This window comes from Crotalus tigris, unplaced genomic scaffold (genome assembly GCF_016545835.1).
Source record: "Crotalus tigris isolate CLP2741 ecotype Arizona unplaced genomic scaffold, ASM1654583v1 scf7180000017623.1712378, whole genome shotgun sequence".
NCBI classification, from domain to species: domain Eukaryota; kingdom Metazoa; phylum Chordata; class Lepidosauria; order Squamata; family Viperidae; genus Crotalus; species Crotalus tigris.
The window spans coordinates 885,186-900,966 of NW_024096518.1; the positions used below are offsets into that span (position 1 = coordinate 885,186).

General features: G+C 40.9%; 1 protein-coding gene across 1 annotated transcript in view; it reads right to left on the reverse strand.

Moving 5' to 3' along the window:
• Positions 1–430: 430 nt before the first annotated feature.
• The window catches only part of ZNF830 (zinc finger protein 830), a 100,766-nt gene continuing 85,415 nt past the window's right edge, over positions 431–15,781 (reverse strand). Inside the window, exons 8-10 of the mRNA XM_039332129.1 lie at positions 7,738–7,818; positions 6,848–6,924; positions 431–2,015 (exon numbers count right to left, since the gene is read on the reverse strand). Coding sequence (XP_039188063.1) covers positions 1,832–2,015; positions 6,848–6,924; positions 7,738–7,818 — 342 coding nt within the window. The 3' untranslated portion in view covers positions 431–1,831. The remainder of the gene's footprint in view (positions 2,016–6,847; positions 6,925–7,737; positions 7,819–15,781) is intronic.

Sequence of the window (15,781 nt, forward strand, 5' to 3'; positions counted from 1 at the left end):
TTGTCAAGCATCTGAATGTAAATCACAAGACCCTGGAGATGCTGCAACATTCCAGCTGATTGGTGCTTCTTCTGGGCTCAGCAGAAATGCCAGGATCAGTGCCGAGCTCCAGCTGGAGCCTGGCACTGATCCTGGTGCTTCCACTGAGCCCTGACAGCTCCGAAGAAGTGCTGAACAGCTGGAAAGCGGCACTGATCCTGGTGCTTCCGCTCAGCCCTGACAGCCCTGCAGCTGCAGCCATCTCTTGCACAGGCTTGTGCGGTGCTGCCACCGGTTCAGCTCATTCCCCTCCCCTGCTACCACTTTTCTAGGATGGTCGCGTACTATCTGCCAGGTGCCAATGTACCACAGGTGGTACCCGTATCTCTGGTTGGAAAACCCTGCTATAGACTTCTAAAAGTTCTGTATTTAAAAAAGAAATTACTCAAACTGTTAGTAAATCTAACATTTATTTGATGGAGATATTGTCATTTTTAAGCTAAAATTACCTTTCCAATGACAATTCACTATGGAAGAGATAAAAAAGTGGAGTATGAGTAATGAAAAAGCATCAAGAAGTCTGGATGGATTTCCTGTAGAATGGCATAAAAGATATACTTTGTAAGTTTTATCAACTACATAGTTGACATTTCTGAAAATGGTATTTAATCATCTTAATTTAATGAAGTATATATTACAGTTATACCAAAACTTGGTAAGGTTGTGTGCTCTCTTCCCTATTTCATTTATTAATGTGAAAATTAAATTAAAACCTTTAAGCTTTATTTTTTCTATACAGGTAGCAAGTATTATAAATTATTAGTTTTTCACATTCCATTTTAAAATGAAGTTTTATGTGTATAAATTTGCTGTTTCTTAAAGAGGGTTGTAGAAAGAATCCCATGTACTATGTGACAAAATGAATGAATGTGATGAAAATGAAACAAGTGAGATTTAGACATTTTAGGTTAACGGACCCCATTATCAAATTGTCTCTGAAACTAATTTATTCATTAAATATTCATTTACTGCCAGTTTAATCCAGCTAAGCCCCAAACCTTCATTCCTACTATTGGGTCAATATAATTTAGAGATGTTTATAAAAAGCATTAAGTCTCATCCTTTCTTACTGAGCATCACCCAATAATCTTTAGGAGTGTGCTCATGACATCATGCAGGAGGAAAGAAGGAAGATATTCATTGTGTAAAAAGAACACATTTACTTAGAAAACTCATGATGTTGAATTTAATGGGGCATCTTTTCCCAGGATTATACATTGGTAGGCATTCACTGATATTTGCTAATGAATGTCTGCATCAAATAAACAGTTATTAAATGCAAGGCTACAAAATGCACAACTTCAGTAAACTTCAGTGGGTTTGAAAACTCTGATTTCTGTGAGGCAATAGATTTAGATTTACAACAGATGTCTAAGCTAATAGCTAATTTATGAATCTAAGGAAACTAAAGTTAATGTAAGTTTCCAATATAGTATGCAGGTCACAATTGTGGCATATGTTAGGTGCAGGAAATAAAAGTAAATAGGTTTCTATTTAAGACTACAAAATAGTTCTAACTGGTAAACATTGTTTTTAATGTTGATCTGCCTTTAGAAAAAAAAGAGCATACTTCAATGCATATTAAAAAGCTACTGCTGGCACAGTACTGGCTCAAATAAAAAATTTTTTTGTTTCCATAAGAGCTATAATAGATTTTATAAAAATATTTTTACAACAGATGGTTTTAACATCCACAAGACTTCATACATGTACATACATATGTATGAAAAATGTTAGTATGTGATAAAAGAACAATATAATAATTAGAAAATTAATTCCTCTTCTCAGGCACTTACAATATTGTTCCTTTTGCTCTCCAGTCTTGAGACAGCAAGTCCTGCAATTCACCTTCATCATTACTACCAATATCATCCTCTTCTTTAGTCTGTGTGACTCTTCGAGTCATGGCTTCCTTTAATTTATCTTTCCTTATTTCCTGGCGGTCACGCAGTTGTTCAACCCGACGGAAACATTCTCTAAGATAAAATAAAATAAACAGTTTGTCCTCTTTTTCTGATTAAATGAAAATCTAAAAACATAAACCTTATACATTCATGCAATGCAATTTCATGTAAAGAACATTTTGTTAAAACCCTGATATAGTTACAATGGACCCAGTTAATAACTATATTTTCTGGCTTAGATTTGGAAACCTGTAACTACATTTTCATTACAGAACTACAGATTGGCTAAGAACATTAGCTTTTTTCACAGCAGATAAAAAGCATCAATCTTGCACAAGCATGCTGAAAATGTAAAAAAAACAACAACCGCCCTTATTCTACATGTTCTGTTTCCAAAATATAATTTTTCAGAAAATTAGTTGTCCAGCAGCTGCATAGTCACGGGGTAAAAAGCATTCATGCAGTCTGTGACTGCTTTTTCTCTCTTCTAATTTGAATAAAAGACAGGAAATCCTATAATTCCTTTAATTATTTTTAAAACAATTAAAATTAGTTCAGAATTTTCTCTTGAACTGTAGCCAAAAAACTCAAAATACATTATTACAATATGTTGCTCACTATTTCTATGTGATCTATCTGAATTTCTTTCCAATTCTTTCCAGTAGAAGATATCTGATTAATAGCTGGTGATAAATAGATTTCAATATCTGGCTTTAAGTCTTAAGTCAACCCAATACGGAATGTAAAAGAAAAGGGTCAGGCAATAGGGGATTTGGCCATATTAATCAAGGAAGTACTCAAAATGAATAGGGCATAAAAATAATTGTAGGTGCCTCTTCACCATTTTTCTTAGCTGTTATATTCCAGTTTAAGGATGTTAAATGTTTATATATCTCCACAAATGTCTATGTATTATTTCCCTGATATATGGGACAATTTAGAACAAACCTTGATAGTGAATTTAGAACAATATACATGTTTAAAATTAAAAGCAAAGATGTAAACATTTTGCTTTATGCATATGACATGGTACCAATGTCATATACCCAGATAGAATTAAAAAACTGCTGCACAGGTTTAATTCACATTGTGAACTCAATTACTGAACATCAATATCAAAGAAGTTGAGAAAAGGTGGACTATGTATAGTTGAAGACTGGATAGGGAACATATGAATTAGTTAAGTCCTATCTATACTTAAAATTTGTTTTTACAGAAACAGATTCCTGGTTCCCACGTTTTAAAAAGAGTACTTTAAAGACTTTAGTCAGTGTCAATACTATAAAGAAGCACATCAACCATAGCATATATTTCTGAAATGTATCTTGGAGGTGGATAGGTTTACATCAGACCCAGCCGTAAGGGCAGAGTTGGGCATACTAGTAAAGTATTTAATTACTGACTGCAGATCCTATCCATACCCTCAGACAGACTACCCAAATTATACTTCAAAGACCAATTACACAACAAGAAACCTTGTGGTTGGGTCATCCAACTTTCAAATGTCATCTCACAATATGGACTCTCTATCCCATTCCCAATCCAATCATATCTAAAAGGTAAGGTAGCTTTCAAATGAAGTTTTTGATGTTGCTGCCCAAGACGATAATTGCCACACTTAAATTTTAAGTCTTTGAAGTGGGTAGTTTAACACAAATCAGCTTCCCAGTTAGAAAAATATTTAATAAAGTATATGCCTCCATATCTTTGAAGTTTTTTTTTAACAACTAGACTAAATGGTAACATATGGGAGATTTCATGGAGTTCCATTTAAAGGAAGAATTGTGTATTTGTATGGTACTAGTCCTTGAAGACATACACCTTGACTGCAAACTGCACACTGTAGAATGGGCTGTTATTTAGATTCTTATTTTTTAAATAAGAATCTAAATAACAGCCCATTCTACAGTGTGCAGTTTGCAGTCAAGAAATTAAAAATACCAGAGCATTGGGTTTTTTTCAGGGAACAAGCCTGCATATTATTAATTAGACTGGACTCTATATCAAAGGCCATTTTCAAAGAGCTTGGAACCTCAGATGAAGGTTAACTGTAGGGTTAATGACTTAGAAAGAAAACAATAGGGCATGTTTTTAGTAGCTATTTGTATATGTTTTATATATGATCAAATGATAAATCAATAAAGTTTCTATTCTATTTCTATTTTATTTCTCACTACTAGCAACTATGGAACAACTTTCTATCCAAAGCCCAGATAATTCAATCATTCTTGACCTTTAGAAAAATCTTTAAATATTGTTCAGAAAAAAACATAAATAAGATATTTTATCTTGTTATTATTAATGTAATTCCAATAATTTGTGAAAAGTTTTGAGAGCGCTAAAATTATTATTTATATACTACTATTATTTAGTTTATATTCTACATTTTCATGAGTCTAGCATGGAATATGATAGTACATAAAACAAAAAAGCTACCAGAATCTTTCTCCTCAAAATATAAGATATATGTTACAAGAATAGAATAGAATAGAATAGAATAGAATAGAATAGAATAGAATAGAATAGAATATGGAAGGGACCTTGGAGGTCTTCTAGTCCAGCCCCCTATTCAACCAGGAGAACCTATACCATCTCAGACAAGTAACTGTCTAGCCTCTTTTTAAAAATCTCCAGTGATGGAGTGCCCACGATTTCTGGGGGCAAACTAGTCCACTGGTTAATTGTCCCCACTGTCAGGAAGTTTCTCCTTAATTCCAGGTTGCTTCTTTCTTTGATCAGTTTCCAACCACTGTTTCTTGTCCTGCCCTCTGGTGCTTTGGTGAATAATGTGACCCCCTCTTCTGCAGTAAGTTCAAAATATGCATATGTGAAACTGCATACAGGTAGTCTATGACTTATGACAGTAATGGAGCCTGCCTATTAGTCGAAAATCATGGACAGTAAGTAAGGCACCCATATAATCACAAGGCTTAATGACTCCCACTCCTGATCATTAACTGGAACACCAGATGCCTCAGTGGTGGGGGAGGCCTACCACAAACCCAGGCCTGTCTGCCCCAGGCCTCCACTACCCTGAGACATCCCATACTCTATTTCTCACCTCTTGAGTTCCTTGCAAGACTTGGGCCTGCTTTCCTCTCCCATAGGGTCGCACAGCCTCCTCTCCAATCCCTGTCCCCTATCTTCTGTAGATTTCCTTCTGGAAGCTCCAGAGATGGTTTTGGAGAGCAGGCCGTTTCACCCCTCAGCCTCCCTGCATCCCAGCCTCCCTCCATCCCAGAAGTAGGCACCATTTTGAATTGTGGCTGCTTCCAAAATGCAGCCTACAGGTAGGGGTGGAGTAGTGGTCTGATCTCCTTCCCTATACAATCTCTGGAGCTTCCAGAAGGAAATCTCCAGTAAAAGGTAAGTGATCAATTGGTGACGGGATTGGGAGGAGGATATGGAATCTATTCAGATGGGAAAGCAGGCCAAACGTCAGCAGGGATCTGGCAGCACAGAATGGGGAAGATCAGTAGGAGGGTCCTTCAGTGGCCATAACTTCAAACCTGGGTTGTAAGTTGCTTGGGGAGGTGTCTGTCTTAACTTTGAATGGTCACTAATGGACTAGTCATAGGTCAAGGACTACCTGTAATAGGGGTATACACAAAATAGAGAAGCTGAAATCTGAAAAACTGTTTCAGAGCTCTGCTGAACCAGTGTGGTTTGATAGAAACAAAACTTAAAATTCTTAACTTAAAAATCTAGGGAAAATGCTAATGCTAATCTGATGATATATGTGCCAGAAATGTTATCTATAAACTTATTTTATGCTGTGTCTATTTGATGAATGTGTTAGATATAAAAAGAACCAAAAATTGCAAAGCATTAATAGTAACAATCTACATAACAATTAAATATGATTTAGAGCAGGGGTTCCCAACCAGGGAACGAGGCAATATTCCAGGGAGTGCAAAAACGTGGGTTTTCAAAATTACAATATATATGCATAATTTGTTGCTGTGTGAGAATATATCAGAAGTGTTCTAGGAGTGCGGGGTATAGAAAAGTTCGGAAGCCGCTGATTTAGAGAAATGAGTCAACAAAATTGTCAGCAAACTGTTACTCTGGTTTGTTCTAATTTAAAATTCCAGTCTAGGAATTGTATTGAATTGTTTCATGTAACAAATACTAATATTTAAAAAAATACATTTTTCATACATCATTCAGTAACATTGCCTTGAACTATTATTCCAAATCTGTAAATACTAATGGAATTGGATAAAGGAAAGATATCACATCAGACTACATCACTTTTAATAATAACAGAGTTGCAAGGGACCATGGAGGTCTTCTAGTCTAACCCTCTGCTCAAGCCTATACCATTCCAAACAAATGGCTGTCCAATCTTCTTGAAAACCTCCAGTGATGGAACACCCACAATTCTAGAGATAAATGGGAGGGAACCTCAGTACTAGATTCGGCCGAACAACCATTTAATAAATAAATAAAAACCTCCAGTAATCGAGCACCTACAGTTTCTGAATGCAAACTGCACCACTGATTGTTTTTCCTTTTAGGAAATTTTTCCTTAGTTCTAGGTTGGATCTCTTCTTGATAAGTTTTCATCTGTTTCTCCTTGTCTTGCTCTCAGTTCTTTGGAGAATAGGTTGATCCTTCCCTTCTCTGTGGTAGCTCCTCAAATATTGAAAGACCACTATTTTGTCTCCCCTAATCCTTCTTTTCTTAGACCAGACATACCAAGTTCCTGAAATCATTCATCATAAACCTTTGTTGTTCTTCTCTGCACGCTAAAATCTCAACATTTTTTTATTTTGTTGACCAAAACTGGCTGCAGTATTTCAAGTATAGTCTTATTAAAGCAATATAAAAAAATTACTTAAATGGTTTTTGAGAAACACTGTTCATAAATAGCATTTGAAGACAATATTTGAACTACGTACATCTGTTCATCAATTTCTCCAATTTGACGGTCAAGTCGCCCTTCTTCATCTTCTTCAGCCACTATAGCTTCTGAAATCTAACTCAGAAATTAAAAAAATATATATATAGCAGTTTTAGGCTCAATTTTCTGGGGGTGTTTCTTTGACTTTCATGGAACATGGAGAAATACAACAATGTAGTTTCCTTTCTTTTTACTGTAATTAAAACTCTGGAATTGCCAGTCCATATACATTTCCCCTGGCAGCCAAACCTTCCTTCCTAAGCCTTAACTCTTAAAAGAGATATGGCAAAAAGAAAAAAGGGACTGCACCCTCCTTCTCCCCTAAAAAGAGAAGAGCAATGTCTCAAGTGCCAGTGGGAAAATACTTTAAAAAATCAATATGTTTCAGAATTTCCTTTGACACAGGCCTATAAAAGAAAGAGATAAAAACAATTTATCAATTGAAAACCATTTGTGTAACATGTATATTATTATTAATCTCAAAGGATTGATCTAATTTAGCAACTTCATAAAGGAATGACTTAGAGCCATCAGAAAAGAAAATCATGTATGCTGGATATTGTATATGGGACAACCCATCTAATTCCTGCCTTGTCAAGGACTGTGGTGGCGCAGTGGTTAGAATGCAGTACTGCAGGCTACTTCTGCCGACTGCTGGCTGCCTGCAGTTTGGAAGTTCGATTCTCACCGGCTCAAGGTTGACTTAGCCTTTCATCCTTCTGAGGTCAGTAAAATAAAGACCCAGATACTGTAAACAATATCTAAGCGCTATTGCTCTTGTCCACTCATCTACTATGTAAATGGCATTGATACTAGCAGATAAGATCACTTCTGCCAAGTTTCATTTCTGTATAAGCATTAATTTCAAAACAGGGAACAGTAACTTACTGTATTGATTTGTCTCATAGCTTTCTGGAATTCCTCCCATTCTTTGTCCATCTGGTCCTTTGGAGTGTCAACCTTGCGTACCTAGAACATATATACACATACAAAGCAAATTTAAAACTGAAGAAGCATTATTATCCTTGCCACATACTTTTTTCAGTGGTAGACTGCCCTTAAATGTGGAGTCTCCTTACCTCAATTTTGCCCAATAATCATTATCATAACTGTTTTCCTCCATGAATTAAGTTTCACTGGGAATACTTTTTTTTCACTTCAGTGGCAGATTTATTTTTTTGTATGCACGAAGTCCAAAGGTCAATTCTACAATTTGCTATATGGCCAGCAAATGATGGGAGAGGTAGGAATGAGCACCAGAGAAAGATTTATTTCCAGAAAAGACTCCTGCACCAACCGTTTTTTAACATGCAAAAATTTAATAGGCAGAATATAGGGGAATTAGGCAGAATTGAAAGGGCAAATATTGCTGACAATTTGATTACAGCTGAAGATACACTCAATACACACACACATCACTGCACTATATATCATGTATACACATACACAAATACGCACATTGTACTATATATCGTGTACACAAACACACACCTTATTTTTCCTTATTTTCCTAATTCTTATCAAAAATTAAAGAACTTAGATTGTTTCAAATCTATCACATCACAGGCAAAGGAGAGTCTGCTTATAGAGCTCAATTCAATAATTCACAGCTAGTGGGGATAATCTCACTCAAGAACATGTATAGCAAATCTCACTCAAGATCATGTATAACAAATCCGCTTGATAATAAACGAAAGTATGTTTAATAAGGGAAATATTAGAATAAACAGCTAGATGTTCAAAATGCTAACACAGAACCTAATCTCCAGCAGGTTTCTTGCTTGCTTACTTTAAATATCAAGCAATATAAATTACATGATTCATCAGCATTCTGGCATCACAAAAATCTGATGGGTCAATTCTGTCAAATACTTGGCTTTATCTTGTGTATTATTTTTGCCTTTATTATGCATCCATTTAAAGTATTAGTAAATTGTATATTTGCAAGATCTGATTAAATCTTGTATATACTGATTAATTCCTTTCAAAGAATAGCATGTAAATAGCACATTAAGAATAATAAATAAGAAGTAATGAAATTAGGTTTTGTATGTTAGGCAGAAGTAAAAAACTTATTTTTATTCGCATTGTAAATATTGTAATTTATTTTTATATAATAAAATAAAATATGTGGATAATTTATTGCATTTATCTATCATTTCTGCAACATAGTTTAAGGTATCATCTATTCAGCTTTAACTGTCTTAACATTTTCAGGAGAATGAAGATGCTAATTTTGGACTTTGGCTTCTATGTGGAATGTCTCCTTTCTCTTCTTTACAGTTACTTTTCATTAGAAGGATGAACTGATCTTTTAAGGAGAAGTTTTTGACACCTTGCTAGGTGACTGGTGGTACTTGGTTATTGCTATATCCCAAAAGTGGTACTCCCCACCCGGAGCCGGAGCTGCGCGGGGGAAGAGGAGATAGGCCTCGGAGCCAGCTCGCCTGCCAGTAGCATTAGCAGCCGCCGCCGCTGCCCCAGTCTGCTGCCGCCGCCCCAGCCCACCGCCCCGCCCTGGCCTCCTCCTTGGCCTCCTCGACTTCTTCGTTCGCCGCCTCGGCCGCTTCGTTGTGCCTGGAGGCTGCTGCCGCCTCGTCCCCGCTGCCCGGCATGTCCCGTGTCCCGGCGACCCACAGCCCGACTTTCTGCCACTGGAGAGTGCCGGCCTGCCCCACCAGCAGCCACAGCCTCCCCCGCGGCGGCAGGCCTCACCGCAGCCACCAGCCTGGGCAATCCAGCCCGGCGCTCAGCCAACCCTCGCTGCCCCGTATGTGGCTTCCTTTTTCTTCTTCTCCGCTATCATCGCCGCCGCTGCCTCGTCGTTTTCCTCGGGCTCCGTGGCGGGGCCTTCTCCAGTGACCTGGGCTCCCCGCGTGACTTCGCCCGCTGCCTTGGCGGCAACCACCGCCGCTGCGGTGAAGGCCAGCAACAAGAGGAAGCGCGACAACAAGGCCAGCACCTTCAGCTTCAATTGTACGCTGTTGCTGGGTCCCGCCGCATTGGGGAACGGGCCCTTGGGGAGGCTGTCGAGCAGGCCGGAGGAGCCGGCCTACACTGCCACCCCGTGGAAGAAGACAAATTACAGTCCCGCCATGGCTGGGTTGACTTTACACAATTTTTGGATATCCGGAGAAGCCATTGATGAGCTGTACGAGAGGTACTTGGAGAAGTTGACCCAGCTCTTTGAGGAGCATAAGGCCAAGTATGGGCTGCTCCAAGACAAGTACCTAATGATCACCTAGCCGGCCACATTGGACCAGCCTGGGACACAGAGGGGCAATATTTTTTAGAGAATGTTTGTTGTGAGTATGCGTATGTATGTAGATGAATGGTGGCAGTTATGTATAAATTTTATTATTGTATTTAGGGTGTATGAATGTGAATATTTTTATTTTTATGTATATAAATTGAGTGTGAATGTGTATTGAGTGTTTGGGGTATGAGAATGGTGGAATCGGGGGCGGAGCCTGGTACCCCCTCTGCTGAGTGCAATAGCAAAAGTGGGGGGGGCAGGACTTACCCTTGGGCTTGGTCTGTATGGAAAGCTAGTCCGGTCAGGAAGGGAGAAGGCTGGTGAGGGTGGGGGTACTCCGGGGAGGGGAGAAGGTCGGAGCATCCCGGTTATGACTGGGATGGGCAGATATGGCAGGAGCCGAGGGGCAGGCCATCTTTGGGGAATGAGGACTCGCTATATTAGAACGATTCCTTGTTCCGGCCCCTCAAAAGGCTCATCCTGTAGTACTGGTGACAGGGGATTACAGGGCCCTAGTTGTAGGCTGCTGTTGCTTAATGCCAGGTCCGTTGTCAACAAAGCCCCCCTTGTCCGTGATTTAATATTGGACAGCGGGGCGGACCTGGCATGTATAACCGAAACCTGGCTGGGCCCTGAGGGGGGTGTTTCCCTCTCGGAGATGTGCCCGGACGGGTTTGTGGTGCTTCATCAGCCTCGACATCAGGGCAGGGGTGGGGGAGTGGCAGTCATCGCTCGGAAGTCCTTGAGTCCTCGTGGGATTCCTGCCCCAGAGGTTGTTGGGTGTGAGTCCCTCCTATTGAAGTTGGGTTCACGGGTTCAGTTGGGCTTGCTGCTGACGTACCTACCTCCCAGCTCTGTTGCAACAGCCCTGCCTGCGTTGCTGGAGTCAGTAGCCAGGTTGGCGGTGGAATTCCCCAGACTTATGGTACTGGGGGACTTTAACCTACCATCACTCGGCGATCGCTCAGAGGCGGCGCAGGAGTTCATGGCTTCCATGGCAACCATGGACCTGACCCAGGTAATCCAGGATCCGACTCATAGGGGTGGTCACACACTCGACCTTGTGTTTCTCTCGGGGCAATGGAGACATGATCTGGAATTAAGGGGAATAGAGATCTCTCCCTTGTCATAGACAGATCATTTCCTATTGAGGCTGGACTTCAGAGCATCACTCCCCCATCGCAGGGAGAGGGAGCCGACTAGGTGGTTCCGCCCCAGGCGCCTAATGGACCCAGATCGGTTCCAGGAGGAGCTTGGGGAAATACCTGACTCCCTTGTCCACAACTCGTCCGGGTCCCTGGTTGCGGCCTGGAATGAGGCGGCGTCCGGGGCCCTGGATCGAATTGCGCCTTTGCGACCTCTCTGTGGTGGTGGTCCCCGGAGGGCGCCTTGGTTTACTGAGGAGCTCCGGGAGATGAAGCGCCACAAGAGACGTCTAGAGCGACGTTGAAGGGCCAGTAACTCTGAATCTGACCGATCACTATTAAGAGCCTATCTTAGGACTTATTTAGTGGCGAGAAGGGCGGCAAAGCGTGTTCACTTTTCCGCACTTATTGCGTCCACAGAATCTCGCCCGGCCGCCTTGTTTAGGGTGACCCGCTCCCTTCTTAAAGTGGAGGAGGCGGAGGAACCCTTGCAGGGGAGAGCTGAGGAGTTTGTTCAGTTTCTTTCGGACAAAATCGCTCAGATTCAGAGAGACCTGGACTCCGACTGGGCAGTGCCAGCCGAGTTGCCGGGGGCTGGTCTTAGTCATGTTATCTGGAGCGAGTTTGAGCCTGTGACCCCTGATGAAGTGGACAAGGCCGTGAGGGCAATGAATGCCGCCACCTGTTTATTGGACCCGTGCCCCTCCTGGCTGGTTTCTGCCAGTAGGGAGGTGACACGAGGCTGGCTCCAGGCAATAATCAATGCCTCCTTGATGGAGGGGTCTTTCCCGCAACCTTTAAAGGAAGCGGTGGTGAGGCTCCTCCTCAAGAAGCCTTCCCTGGACCCAGTTGTTTTGAAGAACTTTCGTCCTGTCTCCAACCTCCCCTTTGTGGAGAAGGTTGTAGAGAAGGTGGTGGCGTCCCAACTCTTGCGATCCTTGGATGAAACTAATTATCTGGACCCTTTTCAATCTGGTTTCAGGCCCGGCTACAGCACTGAGACTGCTTTGGTCGCACTGACCGATGACCTCTGGCGAGCCCGAGATAGGGGTCATTCCTCTATCCTGGTGTTTCTTCACCTCTCAGCAGCATTCGATACCATCGACCATGGTATCCTTCTGCGTCGTCTCGGAGAGGTGGGGGTGGGCGGCACCGTATTGCGGTGGTTCTCCTCCTACCTCTTTGACAGGTCGCAGTCAGTTTTGGCGGGCCGACAGAGATCGACCCCTAGGCGCCTCGATCATGGAGTGCCTCAGGGCTCGGTCTTGTCCCCCCTCCTTTTTAACATCTACATGAAACCGCTGGGTGAGATCATTCGGCGACATGGGGTGAGGTATCATCAGTACGCGGATGATACCCAATTATATATCTCCACCCCGTGTCCTTTCAGTGAAGCAGTCGACGTGATGTGCCGGTGCCTGGAAGATGTGAGGGTCTGGATTGGGGTGAACAGGCTTAGACTCAACTCTGACAAGACCGAGTGGCTCTGGGTCTTGCCTCCCAAAGGTCAACTGGATGGTCCATCATTAGTCCCGGGGGAGGCAAATTTACTTCCCTCAGTGCAGGCACGCAACTTGGGTGTCCTCCTGGACTCACAGCTAAATTTGGAACAACATCTATCGGCTGTGGCCAGGGGGACCTTTGCCCAGGTTCGCCTGGTGCACCAGTTGCGGCCTTATTTGGACCGAGAGGCTTTACTCACAGTCACTCATGCCCTTGTCACCTCAAGACTGGATTACTGTAACGCGCTCTACATGGGGCTACCCTTGAAGAGCGTTCGGAGGCTGCAGTTGGTTCAGAATGCAGCTGCGAGAGCGATTGTGGGCGCGCCAAGGTACGCCCATGTGTCACCTATCCTCCACGAGCTGCACTGGCTTCCTGTGGGTCTCCGGACGCAATTCAAGGTGTTGGTTATCACCTTTAAAGCCCTTCATGGCATAGGGCCAGGTTACTTACAGGACCGCATACTGCCGCACAGTTCCCAGAGACTGGTGTGGTCCCATAGATTGGGCCTCCTTCAGGTCCCGTCGGCCAGACAATGTCGGCTGGTGGGCCCTCGGAGAAGGGCCTTTTCTGTGGTGGCTCCGACCTGGTGGAATCAATTTCCCCCCGAGGTTCGAACTACTCCCACCCTGCCGACCTTTAAGAAAGCCGTTAAAACTCTCCTGTTCCGGCAGGCCTGGGGCTGATGTCCCCGGGGGGGGGGGGATATGATCGGACTCGCGGTATGATTGTATTATTTTATTGTTTTATTGTTAGATGATTGTTTTAATTTTGTACGCCGCCCTGAGTCCTTTGGGATTGGGCGGCATATAAATATAAATAAATAAATAAATAAATAAATAAATTTGCAAACTCAACTCTTACTCTTTATCCTTTTTTATCTAGAGCAGGGGTGTCAAACTGGCAGCCCATGGGCCAGTTTCATCATACCAAAACCGCGCCCACCCCATTGCCGGCAATGCAAAAAGAGTTGTGATACATTATGACATGTCACATGACGTGGCAAGTTTGACACCTGTGATCTAGAGGGATCGTTACTTGAGTCTCCCATGTTTTTATTAGTCCTCTCCACCAGTCCTCTCCAATATATTTACACTCATGCATAGTTCAAGAAAGAGAAAAGGCTTCATCCATTTCTTGATTCTTATACATTGCTGAGCACTAGAGGAAGCTTTCTGATAATATTTCAAAAACGGATGCTTTGTTTTTCTCATTATGAGCCCATACACATCAGCTATGACATTGGTTTGAATAAATTCCTCACATTCATTCTTGTAGTATGATAACAATTACTAGCAAATTTCAACTCTTGTCTTCACCTCTCATTAGCATGTGGAGAGCCCACTTTTCACAATCTTCCTATACAGAAGAATATCAATAATATGACCACATATTCCTGAAATCGAAATTGGGAAATTTCAGCTTGAGGGGCACCAACAAGAGAGGAACGGGCAGAGGATAACTTGTACAACTTACAACTGTGAAGATCAACACAAGGAGGAATTCACTGAGGAAGTTTTACAGGTATCGGTCCCTGAGACTTGTGCAACATATAAATGTAAAGAAAAAGTAACATATAAATGTAAAGAGAAAGACCAACAGAAGAAGGAGGTTGAGGAAGTTTCACAGGTACTGATTCCTGAGCTGGTGGGTCAACCAGGACTTACAAACTCTTTGGAGCGATCTTCAAGGGCAGAATTCCACGCATTTTTTTCGATGTTTGCGGGCAAGAGAGACCAATATGGATTGTGCTTATAGTAGATACAACTGGCTATTAGACAGAAGATTATTTCAGTGAGGGGATTCTAATAAATTTGTGTTTCGAAGGGAGTATAATTTGTTTAAGTTTCAAGTAATGCTTAAATTTGGTTTTTAAATATTATTATTAATATTTCTAAGAGAAAATAATTTGCTTAATTAAATGTCTAGATTTGTTTAGGAAAGAAAGTAATGCTTAAATCTGTGTTTTTGGAGAAAGTTTATATAGAATGATGATTGTATTTAGATTTGTTTAGGATTTAAAAGTGTTTCAAGCTTTTAAATATTATTATTAATATTTTTAAGAGAAAATAATTTGTTTAACTAAATGTGTCTAGATTTGTTTAGGATTTTTAAGTTTTTTTTTTTTTTTTTTGGATAGGTGAGAAGATGATGAAGATTGAAGGAAATATGTATTTACTTTAAGTTTTCTAAGAGTATTTAGTTTTAATGGTACAACAAAGGTTTATATGTTTATCTTTTTGTATTAGGATAAAGAAAGAGGGAGAAATTAGATTTTATATTATAGCTATAGATATTCAAAGAAAGTAATGTTTAAATTTGCGTTTTTGGAGGGAGTTTATATAGAATGATGATTGTATTTAAATTTGTTTAGGTTTTAAAAGTGTTTTAAGTTTTTTTCTTAATTAAGCCTGTACTCAGCTCTGGGAAGTCTAGGGGAGGGTTTGGGAGGTTGGGGAGGAGGGGGGTGAGGTAGGGTTGGGGGGGGGGGTATGGGAAGGGGATTTGTTTTTGTAAAAATTTAAAAATTTTCAATAAAAAAAAAAAAAATATGACCACATATTCCTGTAAAATTGCCACCTTGACAGCAATTTCTCTTTGAGTGAGCCATCAAAGTGTCTTTAACTGGTTTATCAAAGTTTGTCATATGAACTTGTCAATTACTGTGACAGATGGTCCATTTTCTTCTTGAGCATAGAGATCAGTACTTTTTGGTTCACTATTTTACATTTTTGGTCCAGTGATGCAGAGTACTCACATCTACACAGTGTATCATCATAATCAATCTGCATACAGTGGTGAATTTTAATTGAAGGCATTCATTTGGCAGTGAAAAATGTATCATAGTGTATTGCTTAGAAAGCATTGACAAGTACTAACTGCAACGTCCCTATTTTTCATCCAACTGCCATTCAACTGGAGTGAAAAACCAAGTATTAAAGAGCATATGAAAAACTTTTAGCATGCCAGTACTTCCATACTATGAAAATGTATACATAATACTGGAGGCATAAATTTTCATTTGACC